Source organism: Erpetoichthys calabaricus, chromosome 2 (assembly GCF_900747795.2).
Source record: "Erpetoichthys calabaricus chromosome 2, fErpCal1.3, whole genome shotgun sequence".
NCBI lineage: Eukaryota > Metazoa > Chordata > Cladistia > Polypteriformes > Polypteridae > Erpetoichthys > Erpetoichthys calabaricus.
This window is the reverse complement of record NC_041395.2, coordinates 174,938,577-174,966,024: the sequence shown is the minus strand read 5'-3', so window position 1 is coordinate 174,966,024 and position 27,448 is coordinate 174,938,577. Positions and strand designations below refer to the sequence as shown.

General features: G+C 37.8%; 1 protein-coding gene across 3 annotated transcripts in view; it reads right to left on the bottom strand.

The window, feature by feature from the left end:
- Nucleotides 1–2,269: 2,269 nt before the first annotated feature.
- The window catches only part of LOC114645187 (glypican-5-like), a 331,905-nt gene continuing 306,726 nt past the window's right edge, over nucleotides 2,270–27,448 (bottom strand). For all 3 annotated transcript variants that reach the window (XM_051923637.1, XM_051923639.1, XM_051923638.1), the window contains one exon: nucleotides 2,270–3,465. In XM_051923637.1, coding sequence (XP_051779597.1) covers nucleotides 3,278–3,465 — 188 coding nt within the window. In that variant the 3' untranslated portion in view covers nucleotides 2,270–3,277. The remainder of the gene's footprint in view (nucleotides 3,466–27,448) is intronic.

Sequence of the window (27,448 nt, the reverse complement as noted above, 5' to 3'; positions counted from 1 at the left end):
TAGAGCCCCGACCAAAAGGGCAGGGCCAGCTGTGGGTGCTTTGAATGGGGCCATTGCCCTCTCCTGGTGGCTTCTTGGGGCACTGGGTGGGAAAGGAGAAACCTTCAGCATGAGCGCCCGCTCTTTTCCCATTGTGATACCACTTACCTCAGCAGAATCAGGAAGGTGATGCCCAGGCACACATATGTGACAGAGACATTTGTGTAATAACATTTTTTATGTGTATTATTGTTTTATATTGTGAATTGAACTGTATATAGCCCACATGCCATTGATAATTAATATATATAGGAGTGATAGGAAGACAGTAAGCATTACAATATCAAATGTTTCTGATTGATCTGTCATTTCTTTAATTAGAACAGATGTGTGCTCTATTAGTTTGACCTACATTATGCTTTAACTGTGTAAGGAAGATGGAATAGGACGTTCGGCAACATTTCAGTTAGTATAATTTGTGAAGTACATCTTTAAACGTCAGATAGTTATAGTAGGATAGATTAAATAAGTTAATGAAATTAATTTTGATCAAGTTCCTGTAATAATAAGAAACAAGTTACGAGTGGTGTGACATGTCAGAATCTTCCATCCTGCTTAAAGTGGTGCTTAACACAAACCGCTCCACTGTAATGAGAGATGCCCAGACAATATTGTAACCTTTTTTAAGCTATAGTGTTAATTATCAAAAAGGTATACAACTTTTTCTGTGATTAATCAAACTTGTTACAAAAGTGATGCAGAACAATTTACTTCCTTTGGTTATGTGTATTTGGCCCTCAAAGGGAGTTATGCAACAACGTGGATTTAAAACCCAGGAAGCATTCGCAACACCCTGTTGGACTGTTCTTTCAACAGCATGCACCGTACAACCCAGCTCTTGCTCCCTCAAAGATCTCATTCATTGCAAAATGTTTGGGAGTGATTACTTGATTATTAAAGAAGTGGCTACTAATGTGTGATTCAGACAGATACAAGCAAGGAAAAATGTTCTTGTTTCTTGCTGGTACAAGGTTGCTGAGGTTGATAGAGATTCCTTGATTTAGGTTACATAGAAAAATGAGAAATCTGGTATCACGCATACATACTGATAGATCACCCTCTGGGCTCAACTGAAGCAGGTACTAACAAATTGGGTCAAGAAGGGGCACCTGCACTAACTTTCTCCTCTGTCCCTCCCTGTGCAGTACCAAGAAGACGCCCAAGTAAGGGCAATTGACTCCACCCCTTCTGGTTCCCACCTATAAAGCCAGCAGCTGCCAGAAGGATGCAGTCAGTTGTGAACAAACTGCAAAACAGGACGGAGCTCCCTGTAACTTGATCAGTGAGCTGAATCTTAGCCAGACACCCTTTATATTTTTGCTTTTTCCTTTTTGTTTGTACTGTTGAACATACAGGCCCTTTTCATTATATTTTCTGTGGCTGAATTAAATGGGGATCGACTAGGTTAGCTCCCCAGCACTTATCTGTGGGACCTGCATTACCTTATTCGACCACAATGGCAAATACATGTAGTTACCATATTAGGATATTAGGCCAATTCTGTAAAAATTACTAGCAGTATAAAATTAAGTTGCATAACTTTTCTGGGAAACTCTTGTACATAAATTTATTGTGCATGTTATGTATAAAAGAGAACATTTGTGCAAAAATAAATCTGCCTCAGAGCCAAGATAAAAATAGGCGATACATAAAACAGTTCCGAATTTACAAGTGATTTTTAACAGTTTTTCTGCAAATTCTTTTCCATTCACCAATGCATTTTTTGCCAAAGCAAAATTATCTTGTGATGTGATATTTTCCAAGTGCTTGTTTGAGGTGCAGGAAGCAAGTAATACTCAGTGGGGGCTCGCAGCCATCTGAACACAAGGAGAGCTGTGAAAATCAAAGGAAAGTTTCTGCAAAATTCTCAAACTGCAAATTGTTATCTCACTGATAGATTCAGTAAATAAGTTGGTTTGTGGAATTTGGACAGAATATTCTATTAAGGGGCAACAATGCTAATCATGTCTTGGAAAAAGATATTTTAATTTATTTAGTAAATACTGTAAAAAGTGAAATGTGTTTTTGTGTTCTATAGCTTATTTATGGCAATCTCTCTATTCTTTTTTTAAAAAGTTAAAAATGTTTTTATGCAGCTTATATGGCAGACTCCACTGCTCCACAACCCTTTGCTGAGCCAGGTTCTAAATTTAGTTTCTTTCAATAAAAAAAAAAAAAAAACGAAGGCTGTATCATGTGGTGCTTTGGGTAGGCAAAACATGGAAATCTTTTAGGGATTTTGTGTCCCCAGTGAAACGGGCGCATGTGTCCTTCAAGTAACTAGAACAGATGAAATGCATGGCTTGGGGATTCAAGAGTCCTAGCCAACACCTCTGACCATTCTGTACCAGATAGTCCTGAATGATGAGGCATGGAAACAGTGACAATACATACAGAAATAGAGCTATATTTATAGATTTATAGAGTTTCATTTTATTTCTGCATAAGGCTTCAGAGGATGTGGTGTGACAGCTGACTCATTCTATGCAAGTGAAAAATACAAATGGTTAGATTAAATGATTTCATGACATCGAAATTACACAGACAACTTCCTAATGACCCCTACATACCTTAAGAACCCACAACCACATGCCACCTGGCAGCTTAAGCACAAGCAGATATTTTGAGTCCATCAATGGGAACATCAGCTCTATTATTTCAGTCTGTCTGAAGCATATACAGTAGTTAGTAATATTATACACTTATCTTCTGGTTTCCGCACACTAATCTGGGATTTCCAACTTTTTTCTCTATTTGGTAAAATCCAACTTGTTGGCACTGAACAATGTTTAAAAAAATCCATTGTTTCACAAGAGATATACAAGAAGTGTAATTTGTTACATTTCAGGCTGAAATAACCATACCATATTAAACAGCAGAATGAAGAAGACACATCTCTTTGAATTCCAGGTGGAAGCTGTGGTACAAAAGCCAAGTACTACTTCCTGTCACATGATGGCACACAATAGCTGAATTTGCCCAAATTCCCTGTTTTTGGCTTTACAAAGACACCGGAGAGTATTCTAAGGTCTTGAGTTTAAAAACATCATAAGCTGCATTGTAACTGTACTTGATTTGACATAATTCCTTGGCGTGGCCGCATCATTCTCGGCAGGTTGAATTCATCATCCATGACCTTGTCTACAGCTAACACTGCTGTTTCCCAGTTCTTCTCCCCTATCCAATCACCAGTCTCCGATGGAATGGATTAGACAGTGAATGGTTAGAAATCCAGCTGCTAGGAGAGGTTCCAGGACAGTACCAGCAGGAAGAGCAGAATCAGCTGAAAACTGGTGGCACAGGCACAGGTGCCTTTGTTGTTCACGGACCGAGGTTTGGTGGTCGAAGTTGCAACTTTTGTAGAAGTTCCACTTCCTCTTGTCTTCACAGGCTCATCAATAGTTGTTTTACCATTCAGCTTATTTGCTGCAAAGACAGAAGGACAGAAAATGTTAACTGCGGCATTTCATTCTCCATTTGAAGGTTCTCTGTACAATACATTCTGAGTCAGTACACATTTTATGTATTTTTTTTAATTTCAGATCACATTTGCTGGTGAATAACCACATTTGACTTTAGTAATTAACAATGGTGTCAACCAGAAGAGAAGGGACCGATCTGGGTACTGCGATCGGGTTCATTGTCCTCTCCTGGTGGCTTCTTGGGGCACTGGGTAGAAAGGGAGAAATTGTCAGTGTGAGTTCCCCCTGTCATCACATTGTGGTACCACTTACCTCAGTAGAGTCAGGAAGGTGATCCCCAGGCGCACATACATGACAGAGACAATTGCATAAAAATATTATTTATGTGTGTATTATTGTTTTCTACACTTCGAGCCAACCACTTCGCATCTCTGCCGCTCGTGTTGTGAAGAGGGGAGCTATACACACCCCAAGCAGATGCGGTCGCTCCTCCGAAACCCCCTCTTAAATGGTGATACAATGGGAAACAAATACAGTGTTTTTATTTACCTCCTCTTTGCTCAATCAGCTGCTGGCTTGCTGCTGCTGCCGTGCCACATGATCTACATCTCACGCAGTGCTTCAAACATTTAAAAGCCTGTACAGCAGCTGTCTTTGTCTACTCTTTGTCTTTTATTTCCAGCCCCGGGTGTGGTTAAATCTCTTTACACAAACTCTCGTCTCGCGGGACGTGAGTTCTTGATATTTTTTAGTTTATAATTTAAAAATGGAATAAGAGTCTGAAAATCAAATAACATCACATTAAAGTTTGATACATTCTGAAAAGAATGATACCAAACATATATACGAAGGCTTTAAAATAAGCCTGATTTAAAATGACAAAAAAGTCACATAAAATCGCTGCACAAAATTGTTGCACTTTCAGGGTTAGGATTTTATATATACTGTATATGAATAGAGAGAGCGAGAGAGGTTACAACAACTACAGCAACATTTATTTATATAGCACATTTTCATACAAAAAATGTAGCTCAAAGTGCTTTACATAATGAAGAAAAGAAAAATAAAAGACAAAGTAAGAAATTAAAATAATTTAGGAGCATTTACTGATACAGCAATGAACCACTTCAGGATACCAAATTAAGACACAAGTGCAGCACCACACTAGTTTGAATGGAACAGTGTGAGTTTTTTTTTTTTTTATAGTAGCTGGAGTGCCAGTCCTGCCACCAACCCCTGTATTTTCTTTTACAAAGTTGGAAGTCCTGCTTGCAGGGCTGGATGCAGGTTAATGTCATACCCAGGATGGAGGAACAGCAGGTTAAGGGCCTTGCTGAAGGGCCCAATGGAGTAGAATCACTTCTGGTATTTACAGGAATCAAACCAGCAACCTTCCAATTGCCAGCATAGATAATAATAATAATAATAAATTTTATTTATATTGCACTTTATATTTTAGATCCCTACTCTCAGAGCCACCACTCTGAGATGGATGTGTAGTCGAGTGCAACTATGGCACAAATTGTGCATGACAGGCGTGAAACTGTCTCAGGCAAACAAAAGGTAGCTCACATGTGTGGATGTACAACGTGCCTGTACCACAAAGCTGTGTTTGTCTGCTTGGTACAGAATGAGAAGTGAGGTACATGCAAGCAGTGAAAAAATGTAAAAGTGCATGCATGCGCCATCTTACCCAAGTCACACTTGTATAAGCTTCTACATCTTCCATAGAATTCACACCAACTCCCATGGCCGTGGTTGAGCGTGAGCAGAGCAGACTGCTCCATACACACACACAGGTCTTTTGTTTATACAGTATATGTCTAATATTTTTTTGGCCAGCATAGTAGCACAGTTATCACTACTGCTGCAGAACTCCAGTGACTTTGTTTTAGCTTGGACGTATTTTCCCATATACCATTTTCCCATTCTCCAAACATATTCCCATATGTTTGGCTTATTTCAATTAGGTTATGGTCAGGTATGACTAAATGTGAGTGCTCACGTAAGTTAGTCCTGTAATCTTTACTTTCTGCCGGGTTTATCTATCAATTTGTGGTGCTGTGGACTGGTGAAAACAATCTTATGAAATTTGTAAATTGATAGATATTTTGTTAAGTTTTATTGAACTCTACTGGTTCTCAAGTTCAGGCCTCGGGAAACCCCTGTAATTTCTACTTTTAATTGGACACCTACCTTAATCAAGCAAGCCCAGTTTTTAATTTCTGCATCAGCAATGCAACATAGAAACTATTTCCTTAGTTTTCAATGAAATATCAAAAGCATTTGTGTATGTCACACAGAAATAATTTATTTTTTTGTCTGCTCTCGCTACTAGTTGTCATTTTTAGGATAAAATAAAGGTAGCAAACTCACAGAAAATGTGAACGAACAGGAAAATGACAAGAGTTAAGAAGTATTCCTAAATTCTTCATAAACGTAAATCTCACACTCATTCACTGTTCTAAATGCAGCAGAAGAAAAGAAGAAGAAAAACATCCAGCTAATTAAACACTGATTAAGCAATATAAATAAATGGAGTTAACATGTTTAGTGCAAACAGTTCAAGGTGGTAGTGACAGTGTGAGTGTGTGGGAAATATTTTCCTGGCACACACTAGGGACCCAAGACACTAACTGATTGTGAAACTTATTGGAACAAAACTCTACAACTACAGGGAGGCTAGGACTGAACTTGAGGGCAACCTCTTGCACTAGATATACTCTGAACATAGATATTTTAAAATAAAATATTACTAGACCACCATCGCTGCCTGCCAAGACCAAAAGTAGAGCTCAACAAAACATTAATAAGGAATAACAAGAGAACATTTTTTAAATGATGTTTCAAGTATGACATGTTAAAAGGTTCATGGATGTGAAACCCTGATGTCATAAAACTATGCCTTGAGGTTAAGAACTCCTTAGTTTGTGGGAACCACCAGCATGCCCAGCGTTGAAAATCTGTTGGCATTGAAGGATGTTTAGAAATCCATTGTTTCACAAGATATTTATAAGAAGGGTAATCTGTTACATTTCAGGCTAAGTTCAACATTTTCACCAGCACAGATTAGGGTGAAATACTTATGTGTACGTTTCACTAACATATTAAGGGTGTAAGAGGAAATTACTTATCAGCTTGGAGATGTGTCCTTAAATGAGACTTCTAGTTAAGAGTTTACTAACTGCACAGTACTGTGTAATGTACTCAGATTTTTCTAAGATTTATGCTCATTTATGAAGCCATCCTTGGATGGGATGCCCTAGCAACACAAAGAAAGCATTTCTTTTTTGGAACTCATGTATCAAGTTCTTGGGGTATCACAGGCAATCCATTTCACTTTATAGATTGATACAGCAGTGTTCATGTCTACTTTTCTGTATTCTAGAGCATTCAGGCTGCCCATGTAACCTGATACCAATGCTCTAAACAAGAGCACACCTTTAAATCTCAGCAACAATGCCTTAAATTACTACCTTTGCAGTAAGTGAGGTTTAATGCAGACATCCACAACATGACTCAGTCACAGATCACCTACACTACGGGCCGTAATGTCCGTCATTGGAATAGTTAACCGAAAGGATTTTAAGAAGACCAGAGTGTTTATCTGAGAAGTTCTAAATTTCCTTCAAGCCCTTCAAATGAAGGTCAGGCATTTGTTCTTGTGTCTTATTTTAAATACAGTCTTCATTTTACATACTGTATCACAAAATTCTACATAGGGCAATTGGATGTCATTGGGTCTTTGGGGAAGAAATCTTGGTACTGAAAAATTAGTTTGTCTAACATACAAGCGTACCACCAGGTCCATGTCATGAAAAGCAAGAAAGAGAAAGAGAGAGCTTTTGAATGTTTTATTTTAACACTTGTACTCATTACAAGTGCTAGAATAAAGCATCATAAAACAAATAAATACATTTTTGCAACTGCGTGTACTTGTGTTTTTATTGTTATTATTGTTTCAAGTTACTTCTAAAAGTATTTCTGTTGTTCATGTTACCATTGTTTTTTTATAGGTGTGGTTACCATTTTAACAAAATGGTGTTAGTTCATATGGAGTGAGCCTCTGGTAATACTTAATGAAGATAATCAATGTGATAATATATAAAGCAGCAGATCAGAGACAAATCTTTTTCTGCATTTGTAGTACTAGGGTGTTGTACCGTGTTAACCATTATGAATGTAGTGAGAAGTCAAGTAAAATGACAGACACTTTTATTAGCTAACTAAAAAGATTACAATATGCAAGCTTTCGAGGCAACTCAGGCCCCTTTACATCTTGCCTGATGTAAAGCTTGCATATTGTAATCTTTTTTAGTTAGCCAATAAAAGGTGTCATTTTACTTTTTTGACTTTTGCATTTGTAGATAATTAAATAAAAAACAACCTTCATGTGCACATTATTTTTGCTATTCTGATTTTCTGTTTCTGCGGTGGGTTGGCACCCTGCCCGGGATTGGTTCCTGCCTTGTGCCCTGTGTTGGCTGGGATTGGCTCCAGCAGACCCCCGTGACCCTGTGTTCGGATTAAGCGGGTTGAAAAATGGATGGATGGATGATTTTCTGTTTCTTGACTTTTGCTTTGATTTTCATCACTAATATTTCTTAAATAACCAATTTGGCTTAGATGAATGATAGGATTGTTTTTCTGGTTTTAACTCTCTGCTCATTAATGTTTCCTGTCCCTGGTTATCCCCCTTGGTAACCTTTTTTATAAGGCTTAACCTAAATAATCAAACAAAAAACAATCTAGACAGAAAGATGAAATTGAAAGAAAAAAACACTTTTTATCTGTTAACTTGAAGAACGTGACCAAAACACACATGATAAATGTTTCAAAACTTTGTAAACAGTACTGGTGTAGTCAACATACAGTGAAATACTTTGAAGTGTCTAAGTCCAGGCTTGATGCTAGGTAATGTGTTCAAACTCCAGAAGAGGGCACTGAAAAGCTTTAAATTCGCCTGTTGATCCCATCCTTAAAACCCAGAGCAGCACACTACAAGGCAGGGAACAGCAATGAACAGGGTGCTAGTCTATCGCAGGACCCACACCCACACTGATGCTAACGTAAAAGGGTAGTTTAACCTAACGACAGTAGCCAGAGAAAAGTGGACACAGACATGGGAAGTACATCTCAAAGGCAATGTGCAGGTGCTCGGGTCAAACCTAGGGTGCTGGATCTGCTCATAGTGCCACCCATAAGAATAACAGTAAAAATTTAATTTCAGTGACTAATTTTAAAAGAATATATAAAAAGGATTTTTGTTCTTTTAGAGTGTCACGATCATGTGCATAGGGGGACAGCTTAAGGGCTCTGATGATTGTAATTCCCTGCCGCTCCAGGGGTTGGCGCTGTGTGCTAATGCCTTTTCTCTTCATACCACTGCAGATATTGACAGCTATAATACCACTGATGTCACTTTTGGTGCCCATCCACCTGGGTCTGTCTCTTCTTGCCTTTAGGAATTAAAACGGGAAGATTCACAATCTTGAAATTACTTCAACTGAGACATCTTTGCAATTATTGCATCCTTTTCTTTGCTGTTTAACTTCAATTATAAGGGGTCACCAGGGTGGTGCCCCTACTCTTTATTGTGATTTGTCCAATCTCTTACAAGAGGCAATATGGTATAATAAAAACAGCAAAGGATAAACCCATTGTAGTTGTGCAAACCATCTTAGCTGTCTCCGCTCAAACCATTGTTGACTCATCACTGCTCTAAACATTATCACAGGCAGAGTGATAACAGTGCTCTAGTTCATAATTAATGTATTTTGTGTGCTGCGTATAGTATACATGACAATAAACTTGAACATGAAATAACATTCAGTCACTGTTTCTATTATACAAATAAAGCTCAATGCTGCTGTGCTGAAATGATATTTTTATTGCTGTGGTACAGAGACTTCTCCATTTAATTTTCTTATCTATTAATCCATTGTTTAATCCAAATTTTCCATTATAGGGTCACAGGGAGCTGAACCCTAATTGACTGGGTACAAAGGGATGACAAAACCTGAAAGGGATGCCAGCCCATCCCAATAACACTTATTAATAGGAGCTCAACTAACAAGCATAATATGGGAATGTGCAAATACCCTCAGACAACCAGCAGAGACATAGAGAAAGTGTACAAACTCCACACACAGAGTGCCTGTGGTAGCAATTGAATGCAGAGGCTAGAGCTGGTAGAGCCATTTAATTGTTGCTATGGTCAGATACCTACCATATTTCTAAAGCTCAGTGTCCACAAGACATTATTTCTGTTATTTCAGTGTGACCTCCAGACTTTATTGCTGCTGTATCATGATGACCTTGAGACCGGACCATTTATACAGAGCAATAACCTCAGGACATTATCATCACTGCTAGGAAACTTTATCAGATTTTATTGTTGCTTAAAGTATCCTATTGCTGTAATGATAGCATAAAAGTCCAAACTGATAAAAAAAATCTGTAGTCAAATAAACAATAAAGCGACTGCACCAGCCTGCACAACCCTTTGCCCCAGAATCCATTGCTGTATTAGCATAATGCAACATAGACTCATGTCATAATGCTAGATGCAGTGAAAACTTGCATGAGTAAGTGGTAACATCAGTAAGGTAGCCTTGTTTATTTTTACTTATTCTTCTTCTTCTGCTACTCTGTGAACTTAAAAATGATAACAGATTTTTTTTTCTTACATTAACAATTGTGCTGCTGGGATAGGCATCTGTCTCAGTGTCCTTGAAATAGATTACGCTGGCTTGAGAGTGGAAATATAATATTAACAATTTCTTAACAATTTTAAGCTGCATGTTATATCCAATAAATAAACAAAGTAATTAATTAAAACTTATAGTAGCTGGTGGCTTAAGTATTTTCTGCCATAAAATGTGAGGTAGTAGGCAGCTTTCAGTATAAATAGCTGCACCATACTGTGCTGCGTTTTAGTGATTTTGAGAGCTCTCAACAGAAAAGCAATACAAAAATGGAAAATTTCAAGGATATTTGAAAGAAAGAGAATGCCATGCAATTCTGGCATTAATAAAAGCTCACTCTTTATTGCACAAGAGTCCAATTTTGTATTCTATCAATTAATCAAAGAAAGGAATGCATAAGCAGATGTTTTATATTTTGAATCAAAATGTTCACTTACTGAGATGTTCGCAATAAAAATTAGAGCATTGGTGGAGGCCAGCTGTGATGGACGGAACTAACATTTATTTAATCTCTTTATTATACATATTGAAGTTACAGTTTATAATTTGCTTTCTATTTTTGTAAGATTTGTGTAATGAAAAGACTATCGCAATAGGCTTGGAATGTTCCATTTTATAATAATTATTAGGCAGGGAAGAAAAGTTGTGGGCAACTGTCAGGCGTGGCCTCTGCAATGCCCTGATGTGCCTTCAATGGGAATTTTGCACGTTCTCCTTTCATTCATTTGGGTTTCTTCTGCTGACTTCCAGTATTCCTCCACAGGCAAAGGCAGGCTATGTCACTTTTCCACTAATACCAGGAACCAGAGGAAGGCAAACTGCCCAGTCTCAGGTGTTTCTCCATTACACGCTGGAATGCTCAAGAAAGCTTAACCTTAAAATCAATTACATTAAACATAAGTGGCGGCCATGTATATAGATATCTATAGGAAAGATACCTACAGGGATGATACTGTATTCAGATTTGAGGATGCATACACATAAAATGTAAAAGCACCTGTTGCTCAGAGGAGCTGAGGGGTCCATTGGTCTTAAAACTCCTGCAGACCCATCTTCTCCAGCATCTCACTAGCTGCAGTTTTAATTTTCCTGTCCTCCTTGGCTGTCTGATCATAGCATCAGACTCATCACGATAATCATTAAAGACTTAAAAAACGAGTTTAGCAAGGTAATCCATACTTAAGGACCATACTGTTTCTATTGATCTCTTATGTATTGATTGTCACACACATGCGATTAGGAGACAATTAAAGGGTCTGAATAATAGTAATTCCATGCCTGACCAGGGGGCGGCAAGGTGCACTAATTGTCTCTCTCAATCCCTTATAGACCATTCTCAGGAAATCCCGCCTGGATCTGGCGCCACTGATGATGTCACTTCCAGTTCCAGTGCTGCCGATGACATCACTCCCAGTCCTGGTATAGCCAATGACGTCACTTCCGGTTCTGGCCCTGATGACATCACTTCCTCTGCTTGTGTTTAAAAGCTGCCATTTTAAGGCAGCAATTCGGTTCTATTTTGGACTCATACCTGAGAACATGTCTGTTCAAATTAACCAATTTTACAGCCGGGAAACAGTATATGGGTGGCTGCCTCAAACCTTTGCAAAGACTCTTTGTCATTCTTGTGACATTATATTATGTAAGTTTGTATTTATTTATTTATTTATTCATATTTTTTGTTTTTCATTTTATTTGTATATTCCTTAGTTTTTTTTGCTTTTTCTTTAACTTCCTGTTAAGCACTTTGAGCAACATGTTTGGAATGTAAATATGAAATTTTAATAAATGTTATTTTTGTATTATCATTATAATGTATTTCTGTCCATCTTTCTATTCTCATTAAATACCTGCCCATTGATTTTGTTGAATTTTGGAACAATTACTCTTCAAGGACATTTGTCAGGAAATTTCTGTTGGGAAGTATCGAAAAGAGCAGGATGTACACATTTTAAAATTTGTAAAAACCTTTTGTTTAAAAAGCATCTACAAATGAAATCATCTACCTTAAGTTACTGATTTATTTACTCTCTTAGAAAGGTTATTTCAACTTGTGTATTTTACACTTCTTTACACACAATGATGCAACTAGTTGTTTTGAGGAGGTGTGCAAGATTTTTTGTGGGTGCCATTCTTCATGTGTTTTACAAGCAAAATATTCATAGGAGTCAATGTACAGACATGATCACTGTCTTGTCAGAAGTATTGGGGGGGTTGTAGGGTACAATTTTGAAAATAATGCAACAATAACACAACAACAACAACAATAATAATAATAATCAAACTGGTGTAGCATAGGAGACACAGATATGGCAAAATAAACGGTCAATACAGCAACAAGATTGTAAGTGTAGCCTTTGACTGCATTGCTAAAGACTAATTGAAGTCACAGTTTAAGCACCTCTCCAATGGGCTTACAGTAAAATGCATTAAAACTCCACAAAATGTCAACTTGATAGATGTCACTCTTCACATATATTCCCGGCATACTAGAAAAGCTTGATCAGTCTCTCACTGAAAAAAAACAATGTGTACTGATTGGATGGTGATATTACATTATTTGCATAGGTTGACAAAGAAACTGTAAACAGGAATAAAGGGTAAATGTTTAAATGTAATTATTATCCATAGATTTAATATAATTTTATAATTATATTATGATATTTTATTTCAGAGTCCTCAATTCAATTTATATTTTATAATTTATGGGGTTATATGATAAGAATAACTTTTACGCTTGTGCACTCAGGTCTGTTTATATAGCTGCTAAAAGGTGATTTTATCTTTACACTAATACAGTACAGATTCAGTCTTTTTAGAGATATATTAACTGTAAAAAAAAGAAAAAAGAGCCTTCCAATATAGCCCAGTTGCTACATGTTTTCTGAAATCTCAAGTGTGTATTTTTCTGAGTGAGTATTGCAATCAGATGTTGCTGTAATCCAGTGTCTGTCTCATCATTCTGCTGTTGTCAAATTGCTTTTGTATTTAACTCAACATCTTGTTCCCAACAGTAATGGCTCCATTATTTTGCAGATTCTGGATAAACAGGTGGAAAGCCGTTGTAACAAAATTCATGGGACAGTAAAAATATTTTGTTATAACAAATTTCATTATAATGAATATGGGAAAAATTATGTATACTGTTGTGATCAGGGTTGCCAGCAATTCGCTATCTTCGAAATTAACTGCCTATCGTTTACAAATTTAATTCACTTGATTGTAAACATTCTGTAACAGTATAATGGTGTATGGAATACCAAACTATTTTAGCTACCATAGCTGCTTTAGCGTTGTTAGAAGACATCGCAAATGGAAGAATTAGAAGAGAGTGCATATTTACAGATGATGACGACTGGCTTCTAAGTCAATTTTGATTTCCTAGAGCTATCCTCTTGGAGCTTTGTGCTGAACTCGCGCCGGCTTTACAAAGGCATACTTTCAGGAACTGTGCTCTACCTGCTCCTTTGAAAGTTCTGTCCACTCTCAGGGTTTTAGCCACAGGAGCTTTTCAAAGTGAACTTGCTGACCGATTGGGTATTTCACAATCATCCCTGAGTCGCACCATGCCAGGATGGTATTATCTATTTGTCATCCAGTTCATAATATTTCCTTACACTTTGGTTGAACTGGCAAACATAAAAGTGCAATTCGCAGCAACATCTGGTTTTCCAAATATAATCGGAGCAGTCAGTTGCACACACATTGAAATTGCAACAACACTGGACAAGTTACAGCAGCCAGGGATGAATCACCAAAAGGATGAGCTGGCATTACATCTTATAGGTGCTTTTTCCGACTACTGTGGCAAAAGGCAATCAGTCCTTTTAAGGATAGCGAGTTACCTCAAAGTAAAGAGTAGAGAATTGCTCCGTTGTGGCGCTTAGTGTCGCTATTAATTAATATTAATTAATAAAATGAGCTCCTTCCCAGTCCATCTTGGCAGTGATCTCATCAGACCTGCCTCTACTGTAAAAAATCTTGGTGTCATTTTTGACTCCTCCCTCACTTATTCCGCCCACATAAATCACATTAAGAAACTTTCTTACTTTCACCTCCGTAACATATCCCGTGTTCGCTCCTTCCTCTCCTTCTCTAATGCTGAGAAACTTGTCCATGCTTTTATCACATCCCGCATCGATTATTGTAATTCCCTACTGGCAGGTGCCCCTTCTAATCTTATATCACAGCTCCAGCTTATTCAAAACTCAGCTGCAAGAGTCCTTACTCGAGCCAGCAGCAGCGAGCACATCACACCCATCCTGCTCTGCCTTCACTGGCTCCCTGTGTCCTACAGAATCGAATATAAAATCCTACTAATAACCTACAAAGCTTTAAATAACCTCGCGCCAAACTACATCAGTGACCTTCTCCATCACTATGTGCCTGCCCGCCCACTAAGGTCCTCTGATTCTGGTAATCTTGTTGTGCCCGTCACTAATCTACACTCCATGGGTGACAGGGCCTTCAGCTGTATAGCGCCCAGACTCTGGAATGACCTACCAAAATTAATCAGGTCAGCTGACTCCATGAATTCTTTTAAAAAACAACTCAAAACTCATCTGTTCAGGAAGGCTTTTAGCTCTACTTGACTTTATTACCTTTCTCTCAGTTTACTTCTCTGTCAAGATGCTCATGTAACCTGTATGTGTGTGCGAGACCATCAATTATGTTGTCTGTTTTTTTTTTTCAGAATTTACTGTCTTAATCTTCTTTATTTATTTATCTGGTTTGTACAATGCTATATACTGTATATTCTGCCGTTCTTTATTTATTCTGTAAGTGCCTTGAGCATGGGAAAGGCGCTATATAAATAAAATGTATTATTATTATTACGCTATGAAGGCACCTTCAGAGAATGAACTTGCTTATGTAAATACAATGCATTTCCACTCTATTAATGTGCTGCTCTATAGTGCACAGAAACTGTGTTTCAGTGTGCAAGCATGTACCTGAAGAGATGTGCTATAATAAACCTGACCCTGACCCTGACCCACCAGATCGGACAGAGTTACAACTTTGTTTGAATGTAATTAGCAGACTGTAAAAACAGGTAATCAGTTACAACATTTATTTTTCAAACAATTTATTTCATTTGTGGTCAATATCATATAGTACAGCCCTTACATGCCTTAATTCATTGGCCACATCTCTTACAGCACCCTCTGTTACATTTTGTGACTCCAGAACAGTCCACCAGCACACAGCCAGATGGTCGACCAGCAGTTTCTGAGGCAGAGCTTTGTGTAAAGCCAGCACCCAAAGTCATACTCAGCACCCCAGCATCATTGCTGTTTGACCATCACACGGGGGTCAGTTTTTATAATGTTGTCTGTAACAGAATAAACAGATGGTGAGCTGTGACTCACCTTTTCATGTCAACTGTGATATCCGACCACTTCTTACTTTAAGGCACTGTGTGACTTTCTGAACTTGAACATTTGAGTGTCTTCGCCACGCTTTTGTTTCTTGTACCACTGCATAAGCTAGCAAATAGTACGTTTTTCCTTGCCTCCACTTCGCATATGCTGAAAGTCTTCTATTTTTCATGTGCCTTTTCCATTGTTTTTTAACCAAACAGTGAACGGAACATGACATTTATATTGATTTGCATATTAAAATATGCAAAATTCTGGGAGTAGTCAGAGTGGGGCTGTACCAGTGTGCATGTGCATTAAATTGTTGGGATTTGTAAAGGGGAAGTGTGTGGAACTTGACTCATGCACAGATTTATGCATCTGTGGTTGATAACACCTTGAGAATGACAGAAATGATTTAAGGATGGCCAGACTTGTTAAGCTGCACACAAATACTTCAAGGAGGCTTTTTGCAACAGTGATGTATGTGCAAACAGGCATTTCTAAACACATAACAAAGTAGACACTAGAGCAGTTGGGCTATAGAAACAGACCACACTGGGGTCCACTACTGTAAGTTGGGCACTGGAAGATGAGGCTACAATAGGCATGTGCTCAGCAAAACTTGTCGAATTAAAACAGAACAAAATCTCACGCGGTCTGAATAACATGAAGTTCTGCTGTAACATACAGTTAGCTGGGTCAGACTTTTGTAAAACAAGATGAATCCACTGATCCATCCTTCCTTGTGTGACTAATGCAGGATCATAGTGGTATCGTATTGGTGTGAGGAACGTTTTCATGGGACACATTAGGCATTTGAATACCGTAGAGAACATGAGCATGTGCATCATTTATGGCCATAGCCCACCCTTTCTCACATGAATTCTTTCAGCGGGATAATTTCCCATGTCACAAAGCTCGCATTGTCTCAGAATGATTCCATAAACATAACAGTCACTTCAGTTTACTCCAGTGGTCTGCACAATCCTCAGATTTCAGTCCATTTGAACCCTTAGGATTGAAGTAGAAGTGAAGGATTGTAACATGAAGCTGAGGATGAAAAATCTAAAGGAACTGCATGATACCTATGGCATTACTCATGAACCAAAATCCTATTCCTTGACAGATATAGACTGCTCTGGAGGCTAAGAAGGGGTTCTACCAGGTACTAGACAGGAGTGCTGGATAAATTGGCCACTCATTGTGTTTACATACATACTGTGTGTACTGTACATGTATTCTCAAAACCACGTAATGTTTGCTTTTTAAAGTTAACCCATGTGAATGTGGGATATGAGATGAAACTGGTGTGCTTGGATAAAAGCTCAGGCAGACAGGAAGATTGTGCAAATTCAGCATGTAATGAGCAAGCTGGAGTTTGAACCCAGGATTTTGGAGCTGTGAGGCACCAGAAGCAACCCTTACCAGAATCCATCAGCTCATTCAGATCACCAGAAAAATACAGCAGTGTAGAAGCTACAAAAAAGGAAGGGATGAGCACTCACCAAAAAGAAAAAAGTACTTGCTTCCACTGCTGGTAGTAACAATTTAAATGAATTTATTTTTTTAAGATGGGCATTATGTAATTAGAATGAAATGATGAGTTGCTAGTTCAGTGGAATGCTTTTAGGGAGAAGGAAGAGAGAAAGGTTTAAAGGAGAGGCTATTAGATGCTAAAAGGAAATAGTGGTTTGGAGAAGAATAACATAAGCTACTAATCTACAAATGAACAGGCAAAGTTTGACAAAGAAAATATCACATTTGCAATCTTCCAAAAACGTGATAAGAAATAATGAATTGCTTGATTAGCTGGTAATTTCTAAAAATGAATGTTGTGAAAAGGAAAAGGCATCTCAATAGAACTTGATGAATGTGGAAAATGAACCACTGCCAGGGTGGTGGCATGACTGCTTCGCTGATGAAAAGAAGAAGGAAAAGCCTGAATATCTGAATCCAAAAACAAGTCGCTGAGGATCTGTGTAATGTTGGGCAAATTGATGAGTTCCACCGTGGGAAATGGAGGCCCTGAGGGATTCCAAAGAGAATTGTAAAAGAAAAGAATAGCTATAAAGTAGAATCCATCCATCCGTTATCAAACTTGCTTAATCCTGTTCAGGTTTCAGGGGCCTGAGGCTGGGCACGAGGTGGGAACCAACCCTCGATGAGATACTAGTCCACACACTTACTCACACACATAGACATATCTTTGCAACTTGAAAAGAAAGCCACACAATCTAAAGAGAAACACAATACACTGGGAGTCCATGCGCAAGCTGGGATTCAGAAATGTAGAACTCTGGAGCAGTACGCAGTAGCACTAACCTTTGCAAATAATGAAACAATGATATGACACAACAGAAAGGTAAAGGTGTGACAAAATGGCTACAGAGTTTATATTTACATTTGTTGGCTTGGCAGATAATTTTATCCAAAGCAACTTACAAAAGAGGTCTTCACAAGATGAATGTATGAACAAGACAGAACTAATAGGAGAGATCATTAAAATCAGGATATCCTAAACTTTTTAAGTCTGAGGACCCAATTAAAAACATCAGTACCAAACTGGGACCCAAGAAGAGGATTATTACCATAATGACAACAGAGTCATATACAGACAAATAACAGTGGACATATAATAAAAAACAGTGCAAAGCAACAATTGTTGTTAATTAAACAACAATTATCATTTATAACAGGAAATAGATTCTATCACTTACACTGTAAATGTTTACTGTAAGCTTTAGAAAACTTTAGAAAAATAAATGTCTTTATAATGAGCACAGTGCAATCATTTTGTTAAAGGATAACATGAATAGTCACTTAAATTAATCACCTGACTCATGGTACAGGATAAAAAATAAAGTAGGCAAAAAATAATCAAGAAATGCAGTTTATTTGCCTTATCTTAAATAGCATTATTTTTTAAAGTAGCATTTTTCAGATTAGCTCCAACATTTCAACACATCTAAATTAATTTGCTAATTGTTAAACATACATTTTCCTTTAACATTTCAGTAAACTGAGTAAAAAGATGAGTCATGTAACTAAATTATTCCTAAAATACGACTGATAGAATAAATCTTGATCAAGAATTCTGTGAACAGTGCATTTTGAAATGTTTAACACTACTGACTGACATCATGCTGAATTGCTAAAGGCGCCATTCTACAGCCTGTCTCAACCTTTTGATATTTCCTGGTGTTCTCACTGTTCTCAGTGGTCCAAGAAAACTACTTTGAAATAGTGTTACAGAAAAGAATTCTTGCTCACCCAAGTTTGTCACAGATTTAGTATCAATGTGTGTCACAATGGTGGGCATACTATGAGCCACCGATAAGCTGTCCATGGGTGGGGAATATTTATTAAAGGCATAACATATAAAAGAAAAATGCGATCAGAACATTACTGCATGGACTTCTGGTACTACACTTAGTATGCAAAAAGATTGTTAAATAATTAAAAGAAAATACAAAAAATGAAAAATTTAAATTACAGGTTTATAGGGTTATTATTGTTACGGGTACAAAGCACAGTGAAATCCTTACTAGCAAGTGTTGATCAACACACAATACATTAGCATGATTAGTGAATATAACTAACTTACAAAAAAAAAAATTTGTCTTCCATACCTGAACAATCTCATAACACATTTGTTATAACCTAGTAGTATTAGAGTTGCTCAGGGACTCCAGTGTTAGATATTATGTTGAGTTCTTTTGTTAGCTACAGCAGAAGATATGAAATCTCTCTTGCTGGAGTGAGGTCTGAACTTCAGTAGTATGATGGGCCCACTACTTTTGATCTTTGGATTAAAATGAAAGAAAGAAAGAAAGAAAGAAAGAAAGAAAGAAAGAAAGAAAGAAAGAAAGAAAGAAAGAAAGAAAGAAAGAAAGAAAGAAAGAAAGAAAGAAAGAAATGGCAATGTGGATGTGTGATATTTTTTAGTTTAGTCCATAGCTTGAGGACCTATGGATTGAATAAAAACAAGGTTGGGGACTTCATAAAGTACTATACAGTGTGTTATGAATGTCAGTAACTTTTTGATTTTTCCTTAATACATTTTCTTTTGGACATTTTATTTTTTTATTTGCATTTTGGACTATGCATTACTTAACTCTAATTTTGCCTTTTCTTTTTTTTTTACTTTTGTTTTGTTTAAACAAAAAAAGACTTTTCATTTTACTTTCTTGTTATGTTTTATAGTTACTAAGATGACATTATGTTCTTTAGTAGATGCCACCATTTTCATTGTCTGTGGCAATGACATGACTGCTCATTATCAAGGGGTGTGGCCTTGGAAGTATTGCCATGTGACATCATTGACAATTTTTAAGCCACCAATGCGGTTATTCTAGTCTAGGTTTCTGGTTACTCAAAACATAGACTTTAGAAATCGATTCTTTAATGAGCTAGTTAATGAGCTTTGGGTTTTTTGGTTTACATATTGAGTGTTGTGGTGTGATATTTTGCATACAAGTTGATAAATATTTTGTATGTCTTTATTTGTAACTTAGACAAAGCAATGTAATATTAGTATTTCATTAGTGAGAAGCATGTTTACCCCCTAGGACTAAGTCAGGATAGTGAATTTTATGACAGGGTTGGGGGAAATGCCTCAAACAAGTTTGACAAATGTTTCTCTGCAGGATTCTCTCAGTCAACCCCCACAAGCAAGCCAGACTGGCTAGCTGGCAAGCTTCAACTTAACACATGGTTTTGGGGGCAGGTGTGAAGGTTTTCTCTGCCCCATTGGTCTGAAGTATGGCTGTTTGGAATTGGCCTGTATCAGAAGCCTTTAAGTACCTTGACGCCCTGTTGGCTGTAGGGGTTGGACAGAAAATCTATAAGTTTGCTTTCTTTACCCCTCTTTCTCTCTCTGACCAAATGAAGAAGGAGCATCTCACACCATGAACTGAGAAGGACAACACAATGAAGAGCACAGCTCAGCAGCCATATTGAGACAGGCATGCAGCCTGTTCTGAAGAAAGCTAACCACAAATGAGGACTTAACTAGAGACATTTTAAGTAACTAACAAGTCTGTGTGCCACCTGAAACTACACATCACCATTTATCAGGTTGTATGGTTGCCAATATTCAAATGTACTTTGCATATTGTTATTATTTATGAATATTATCAATAAAACATTTTTTAAATTATAACTTAACTCCTGCTTGTCTTTTACTACACCTAATTGCCTAAGGTTATAAATGTAGAAGGGAAGATGGGGAGAGGTTATATGGTATAATACCTTATAAACAGTGGTAAGTGTATGAGATTTGAGGCATTCTGACAAAAGCTACACATCAATAATACAAAAGGGGAAAGCAGAGTAATATATTATCTTAATATATTATAGAGTAATATATTACTTTACCAAAACAAAACAGCTTCTGATAGTCAATCATTCCATTTTTTTGGTTACAAGCCCAGCTAGCATTTTGGTTACCGTTTCAACGACTGATCCTTCTCTTCGACATGCTGCCAGTTTTCATTCTGGGGCAGAACAATATTTTATGAAGTGGACATTCAACTGCCTCCAAAAGATAACTGCTATTTGTGTCAATTAGCTGTAACTGAGTAGTGCTCCACATGATGTGATGGAGTCAATAGCAACCAGTAGAGGGCACTACTTTGAAAAAAATTGAGTCACACAAAGTTTAATTTAAATAGGAAAAAAAAACCTATAAATATGTTTCTGCTTCCCTAAGCCACTAGTAGGCAGTATATTAAACCTCTGCAAATGTACTAAGAAAGTTCTTATACCATTTCATCTGAGGGCCCAAATTAGAAAATCAATACAAGAATAGGACTATTATCATAATGACAGCAGAGTTATAAAGAAATAAATAATAAAGACTATATAATAAAAAAAGTAAATGTTTTGAGTCCTTTCCAGAATATTTTTCACATGAATATTACTAGAAGTAAAAGTGGGAATCAAATATGATGTTAAAGCAAACCTCATGTATCAATTTTCCAAACCTACTTATCCTGAGCAGGGTCGTGAGAAAGCTGCAGCCCATCACAGCAAACATCAGATGGACAAGGGCACCAACCCATCACAGGGTGAACACACACATGCACACACACACTGGCCAAATTAGTATCACCAATCCAGCTAACTGGTATGTCTTTGAACTGTGGGAGGAAAGTGAAAAGCATCAAGGAAATACCTAAGCACATAGGAAGCACATGCAGCTTGAACCTAGAACAATAATTTTCTTTCAAAACAGGAATAGATTCCTTAGGTATATCACTTAATCATTCAGAGAAAATGTGGAAATGCTTAGTGTCATATTTACCATATATGCTCATGGATAATTTCTCCCACGGATAAGTTGGTACTTGATTTTACCGTATAATTTCTGGTATTTTATAATGCCGGTCGTATAAGTCGAATGTGGAAACCTTGCGTTATTGGTCCAAGAGATTATGATATGCTAATGCCCACCTGAAGGAGTAACCACGAAGCACACTGCCTTTTTTTTCTATGTATTGTACCTATGTGACCACACTGTAATACCCGAACTATTCTGAAGCAACATTTGCACTGATTTGTGTTTTTTGTATCTCATGACCTCATACACCTTTATCGTAAGAACATCCCATATCTACGATGGAGTATTCGATCAGAAGAAAATATGAAGCTGGTTTTAAATTAAACATCGTTGAAGTGGCGAAAGAAATCAGTAACTGCGCTCCTGCAACAAAATTCAATGCGTCTGAGAAACTGATGCGAGATCAGAGGAAGCAAGAAGATGTAAAAACAATAAATACATTTAAGTGTTGCATTTTTGAATGGGCATATAAGTCGGCGTCTGATTTTATGATTGATTTTTCGGGTTTCAAGACCCGACTTATACGTGAGTATATACTGTATGGTAGTGAAAATGAGAGAATTTTTAGGATGCAGTGTGAGGATGTGACGACTTTTGAAAGGATAGTATGAATGGTCACTTAACGTAGTCACTTGACTCATGGCCCCAGTTAAGGAATGAAGTGGTCAAAATATTAATATTGATACAGTTTATTTACATATCTTAAATAACCTTTTTCTTTTTTAATAAGGTTTTCAAAATTATTTTGCAAATAGTTTAATATACGCCAGTTTTTACTTAATATTCAACTAACCAATTTAAAAAAAGAAAAAGATATTCTTTAAAAATGTATGCACTATTTGCATTTTATACTGGTGATAGGATAAATCTTGACGAATAATTCAATCCTGTTTGAAATATTTAACTGTACCAAATGACGTCATGATGAATGTCTACAGCTTGTCTCAATCTTTTCACTGTTTTTGGTGTTCTTACAGGTCTCAGTGGTCTAATAAACACACCCCTTCACACTACCAGCTAATGGACATTTATCAAACCACTTTTAAATAGTTAGGAAAAGAATTCATCCCCACCAAAGCTTGTTAAACTTAATGCAAAATCTTCTTTGCACCTCAGTTATAGATTTAGACTCAACATATGCCTTAACAGCAAATACGTGATGAAGCTACGAGCAGTTGCATTTAGCATACAACACTGCCACAACACTATATATATATATATATATATATATATATATATATATATATATATATATATATATATATATATATATATATACATACAGTATATGCATACTAGCTGTTCCCTGCAGCTCCGCCTACGTAGGACTGTTGTGATGTGAGATTTTACATATAACTTGATGAATATTTTGTACTGTATATCTCTATTTGTAATTTAGACAAAGCAGTGTAATTTACTGTTTGCCCCCCCCCCCCCCCCCCCCCCCCCCCCCCCTTCAGGAATGGGTCTGAATTTTACGACAGGATTTGGGGGATGTGTGTTTTAAACCAGTTTGGCAAGTGTTTCTTTGCTAAAGTCATTTCTACCCCCGCAAATGGGCTAAGGTGTACTTTAACATATGGTTTGGGGGCAGGTGTTAAGATGTTCTATTTCCCCCATTGGTCTGAAGTATGGCTGTTTGGAATTGGCTTGTCTCAGAGGCCTTTAAATACCATGATGTCCTATTGGCTCTCGGGATTGGACAGAACATCTATAAAAGTATGTGTTTAACCTCAGTATCTCTCTCTTACCAACCAACATATGATGAAGAAGCATCTCTCTTGCTAACTTGAAGAGAACACAATGAACAGCACAGCTCAGCAGCCATTTTGAACAGACATGTGGCTGAAAGCTGAGCATCAATGATGCCTTAACTAGAGACATTTAAGTAACCAGAAGTCTGTGTGCCACCTGAACTACATATCATCATTTAATCAGGTTGTATGGTTGCCAATATTCAAATGTACTTTGTATTTTGTTATTATTTATGAATATTATCAATAATACTAATACATTGTTTAAACTGTAACTTAACTTCTGCTTGTCTTTTACTATTTCTAATTACCTAAGGTTATAGATATAGAAGGGAAGGTGGGGATAAGTTATATACAATAATACCTTATAAACAGTGGTAAGTCTGTGAGATTAGGCATTCTAAGGCTACATATTAATAATACAATAGGGGAAAGTAGAGCAATATATATATTACTCTACCAAGACAAAACAAGGACAAACTTTAAAAATCAATAAAAAATGTAATTCTGGCCATGCAGAAGGTAGGTACGCTCGTATCTGATCGTGTTAAGCTCTGACAGAAGAGCATTCCACGCGTGGGGAGAAAAGCACGTAGCCGTGATATTTGTGACAATCAGCAGCTACCCTCTAAAACGCACGTAGCTCTAATCTCTCTCTCTCAAAAACATCAAACGTTACTCCTTAACAATCTGTAGATGATAATGTCTGTTGAACAAACAGGTATCGCTAGCTAAGCAGACGCAAGGTACACTCCAACATGTAGCGAGTGGTAGAGCAAGTCGAACGGAGACTTTCGCTTGAGTGATGAGAGCCCCGTTTCCCCCTCCCCTCGGCCCTCAGCTGCTGTCTCGGATTTGTGCAAATAAATTGGTACCGCAAGCAAACTATGATACTTATGAGGAGAGAAGTCTCAAAATCAATCGGAATGTTCAAGCAAATGCAAATTACTGTATAGAAAAAACCCGATCTAAATCTGTTAAGTGGTTCTCTCGTGAAAGTGGACAGACATACAGACAGACGTTGGATTTTATATATATATTATCACATCCTTGTGCTTGCCCTGTTATTTTTATTTTGAAATTTCAGGCTAGTGCCACAGTCCCTTCACCTCACAAGCTCATCTGTGTCAGTCCCTCCCCTCTCCTCATTTTCTTATATGTGTTTTTGCTGTCAGTCCATACAGATTGATTGTTTAATAGGCTGTGAGATGGGAGCTGGGAAATACTTACTTCCTTGCTATACAAATCATACCTCTCCATGATGCATCCACTGCGTTATTTTACATAACACTGGAATAAATAGTACGCAAAATAGTGAATGACATATCATTTGACAAAGAATTAACACATAGATGATCTTGAAAATTTTACTACACAATCATGTGGCAATCCATTACAGATACATCCACGACTCATAGTTTAAGAAAAATTGCCCTAACCAGTTTGTTTCAAGGATGGAGAGGAAAAAGCTCTCTTCTCCTCTTTCATCTCCTTTCACTCCTCCACATGAGTGTTTGCCATCTGCCTCCCAACTCTCACCATTGGATGAGGCAGAGCAGCTGCTTTTATCTCAGACCCAGGAACACCATCATATGGAAACTCTCCAAAATAGTGATGTCATTCTCCAAAGAACCCCCCTGTGGCGCCCAAGGACCCGTCAGGATCACCCTTCCAAACTATAATACCCAGGCTACCTTGTAAGTGCCCATACTGGGTTCCAACCAGGGAAGTACTGCCACCTTTTGTGCTGGAAGACAATAGGTTCACTTGTCCCTTGTCCATCCATAATTTAATCATCCTGACTGGGAGAAAAGCTGAGGATCATCCAGGCCCAGTTGTGTTTCAAGTCTTGGACTCCATTACGGCCTCCTGGCTGGGCTGGTAATCATTCCCGGATCAAGTCAGGATTCCAGTCCATCCAGTCCGGCACTTACAATATGCAGACACACTATGGTCTGAACACACACCAGAATGACAAAAAATGAAGAAAAAATTAAAAAGAAAGGAAGAAAACTTCTGACTTGGAAGTCACTGTCACAGTGAGGCATTATACGGGCATGCTGCTGTTGGTATAAAGGAGTCCCAATAGCATTTCCTGACACACATTTGCTGAATAATTTGTTAGCTGAAAGTCCTCAGTGTTAGTGCATCAGAGAGAGGATGTGCAGCATTGTTCATAATGGCAATCAAGTTTTGTTTTAATATTCTCCTTTGCTACTACCTCCAGAGTGTATCCCATTAATGAGCCCAGTCTTTTAATTAGCTTGTTAATTCAGTGAGCCTCACTTTAAGTGATGTTACCAGCCCAGAAAACCACAGTATAGAACATCACACTGGTCATCACAGAGTTATAGAAGATGTGAAGGGTGTCACTACCCACATTAAATGAACACAGTCTCCTAAGGAAGAAGGGCTGCTCTGCCCCTTCTTATATAGTTCCTCTGTGTTCCAAGACAAGTCCAACCTGTCGTTAATGTGCACCTCCAAGTACTTGTAGGAGTACACCACCACTACATCCACTCTCTGAATAGTGACAGGACATAGAGTTTCTTTGGTATGGTGAAAGTCAGTAACTTGTTAATGTCAAGTTTCAGACAATTTTATTTTCACCAAGAAACAATGTTCTCCACCTGACTCCTATACTTTGTCTCATCCTCCTTACCAATACACCCCATAAGTGCAGAATCGTCTGAAAATGTCTACGAGTGACATGACTTGATGTTATATTTGTAGTCAGAGAAGAGAAAAGGAGACAAGGCTCCCTTCCTTGTGGTGCTCCAGTGTTGCTCACATCCATATCAGTAACACAGTCCTTGAGTCTCACAAACTGCTTTCTACCCAACAGATAGTCCATTATTCAGGACAACATAGGCTCATCCACCCAGATATCTCTAAGCAGGATGGCATTGATGATAATGGACAAATCAAAAAACATACAGTAATCTTTACAGTGCTGCCAGCTTTGTCCAGGTGAGAATAAGCCTTGTAGAATCAAATGATAATTGTATCTTCAGCTCCAATCACTGTCCAACAGACAAACTGCAATGGGTCAAGGTGGTCTACCACAAGAGGACTCATATAGTCCAGGGTTTGATAGGTCTGTTCACAATCACTCCCTACACTCCACACTGATTATACTGTATTTCCTTCTGTCTGAATACTGTATTATCCACACTCATGCTTTGTGCCTTATGAGACTTGAAATGAGGTTTTGCTGCTGGTTGTTAATGAATTTTCTCAAGTGTCAGTTTGCAATGTGGCCTTGCCAATTAAAAAATATTGTTATTCTTTACATTAGTTTAGTTTGTGTAAATGTGATGAGTCACATTTACTGCTTCCCTGGCTACATTTTAATTTTTGGGTTTCCCAGCTTCTCTTCAAAGCAAATGTTTGGTTCTGGTAGCAAACCAGCCCTGTGCTGCTGCCTACATTGTGGGCGTCTGCTCCTGAGTCCTGTGGGATTCATGCTTCAGAAGTAGAACCAGGGGCATTAAACAGACAACCTTCAGAATGTCATTAAAGTAAATGAGGAATAAATCATTGTAATTGAGGCAGTCAGCCAGAGAAGAGTTTTCACTTCACTCACTGTCACTGCCTTCCCTGCCGCCTCACTTCCATCATCATTGTCTTGCTGACTTCAGCTTTTTTTGGGGCGAGACGATTAAATTAAGCACCCCAAGCCACCCACCCACCCCCCCATCTTGGCCTGCCCTGTCAGCCACTTGGACACAGTAAATCAGCTGACTCATACGCAGCAAAACCTGTAATTGAAACTGTCCGCTCCTCTTCATAGTCTTATGTCTATAATCAGCCTGAGGCTGTTGTC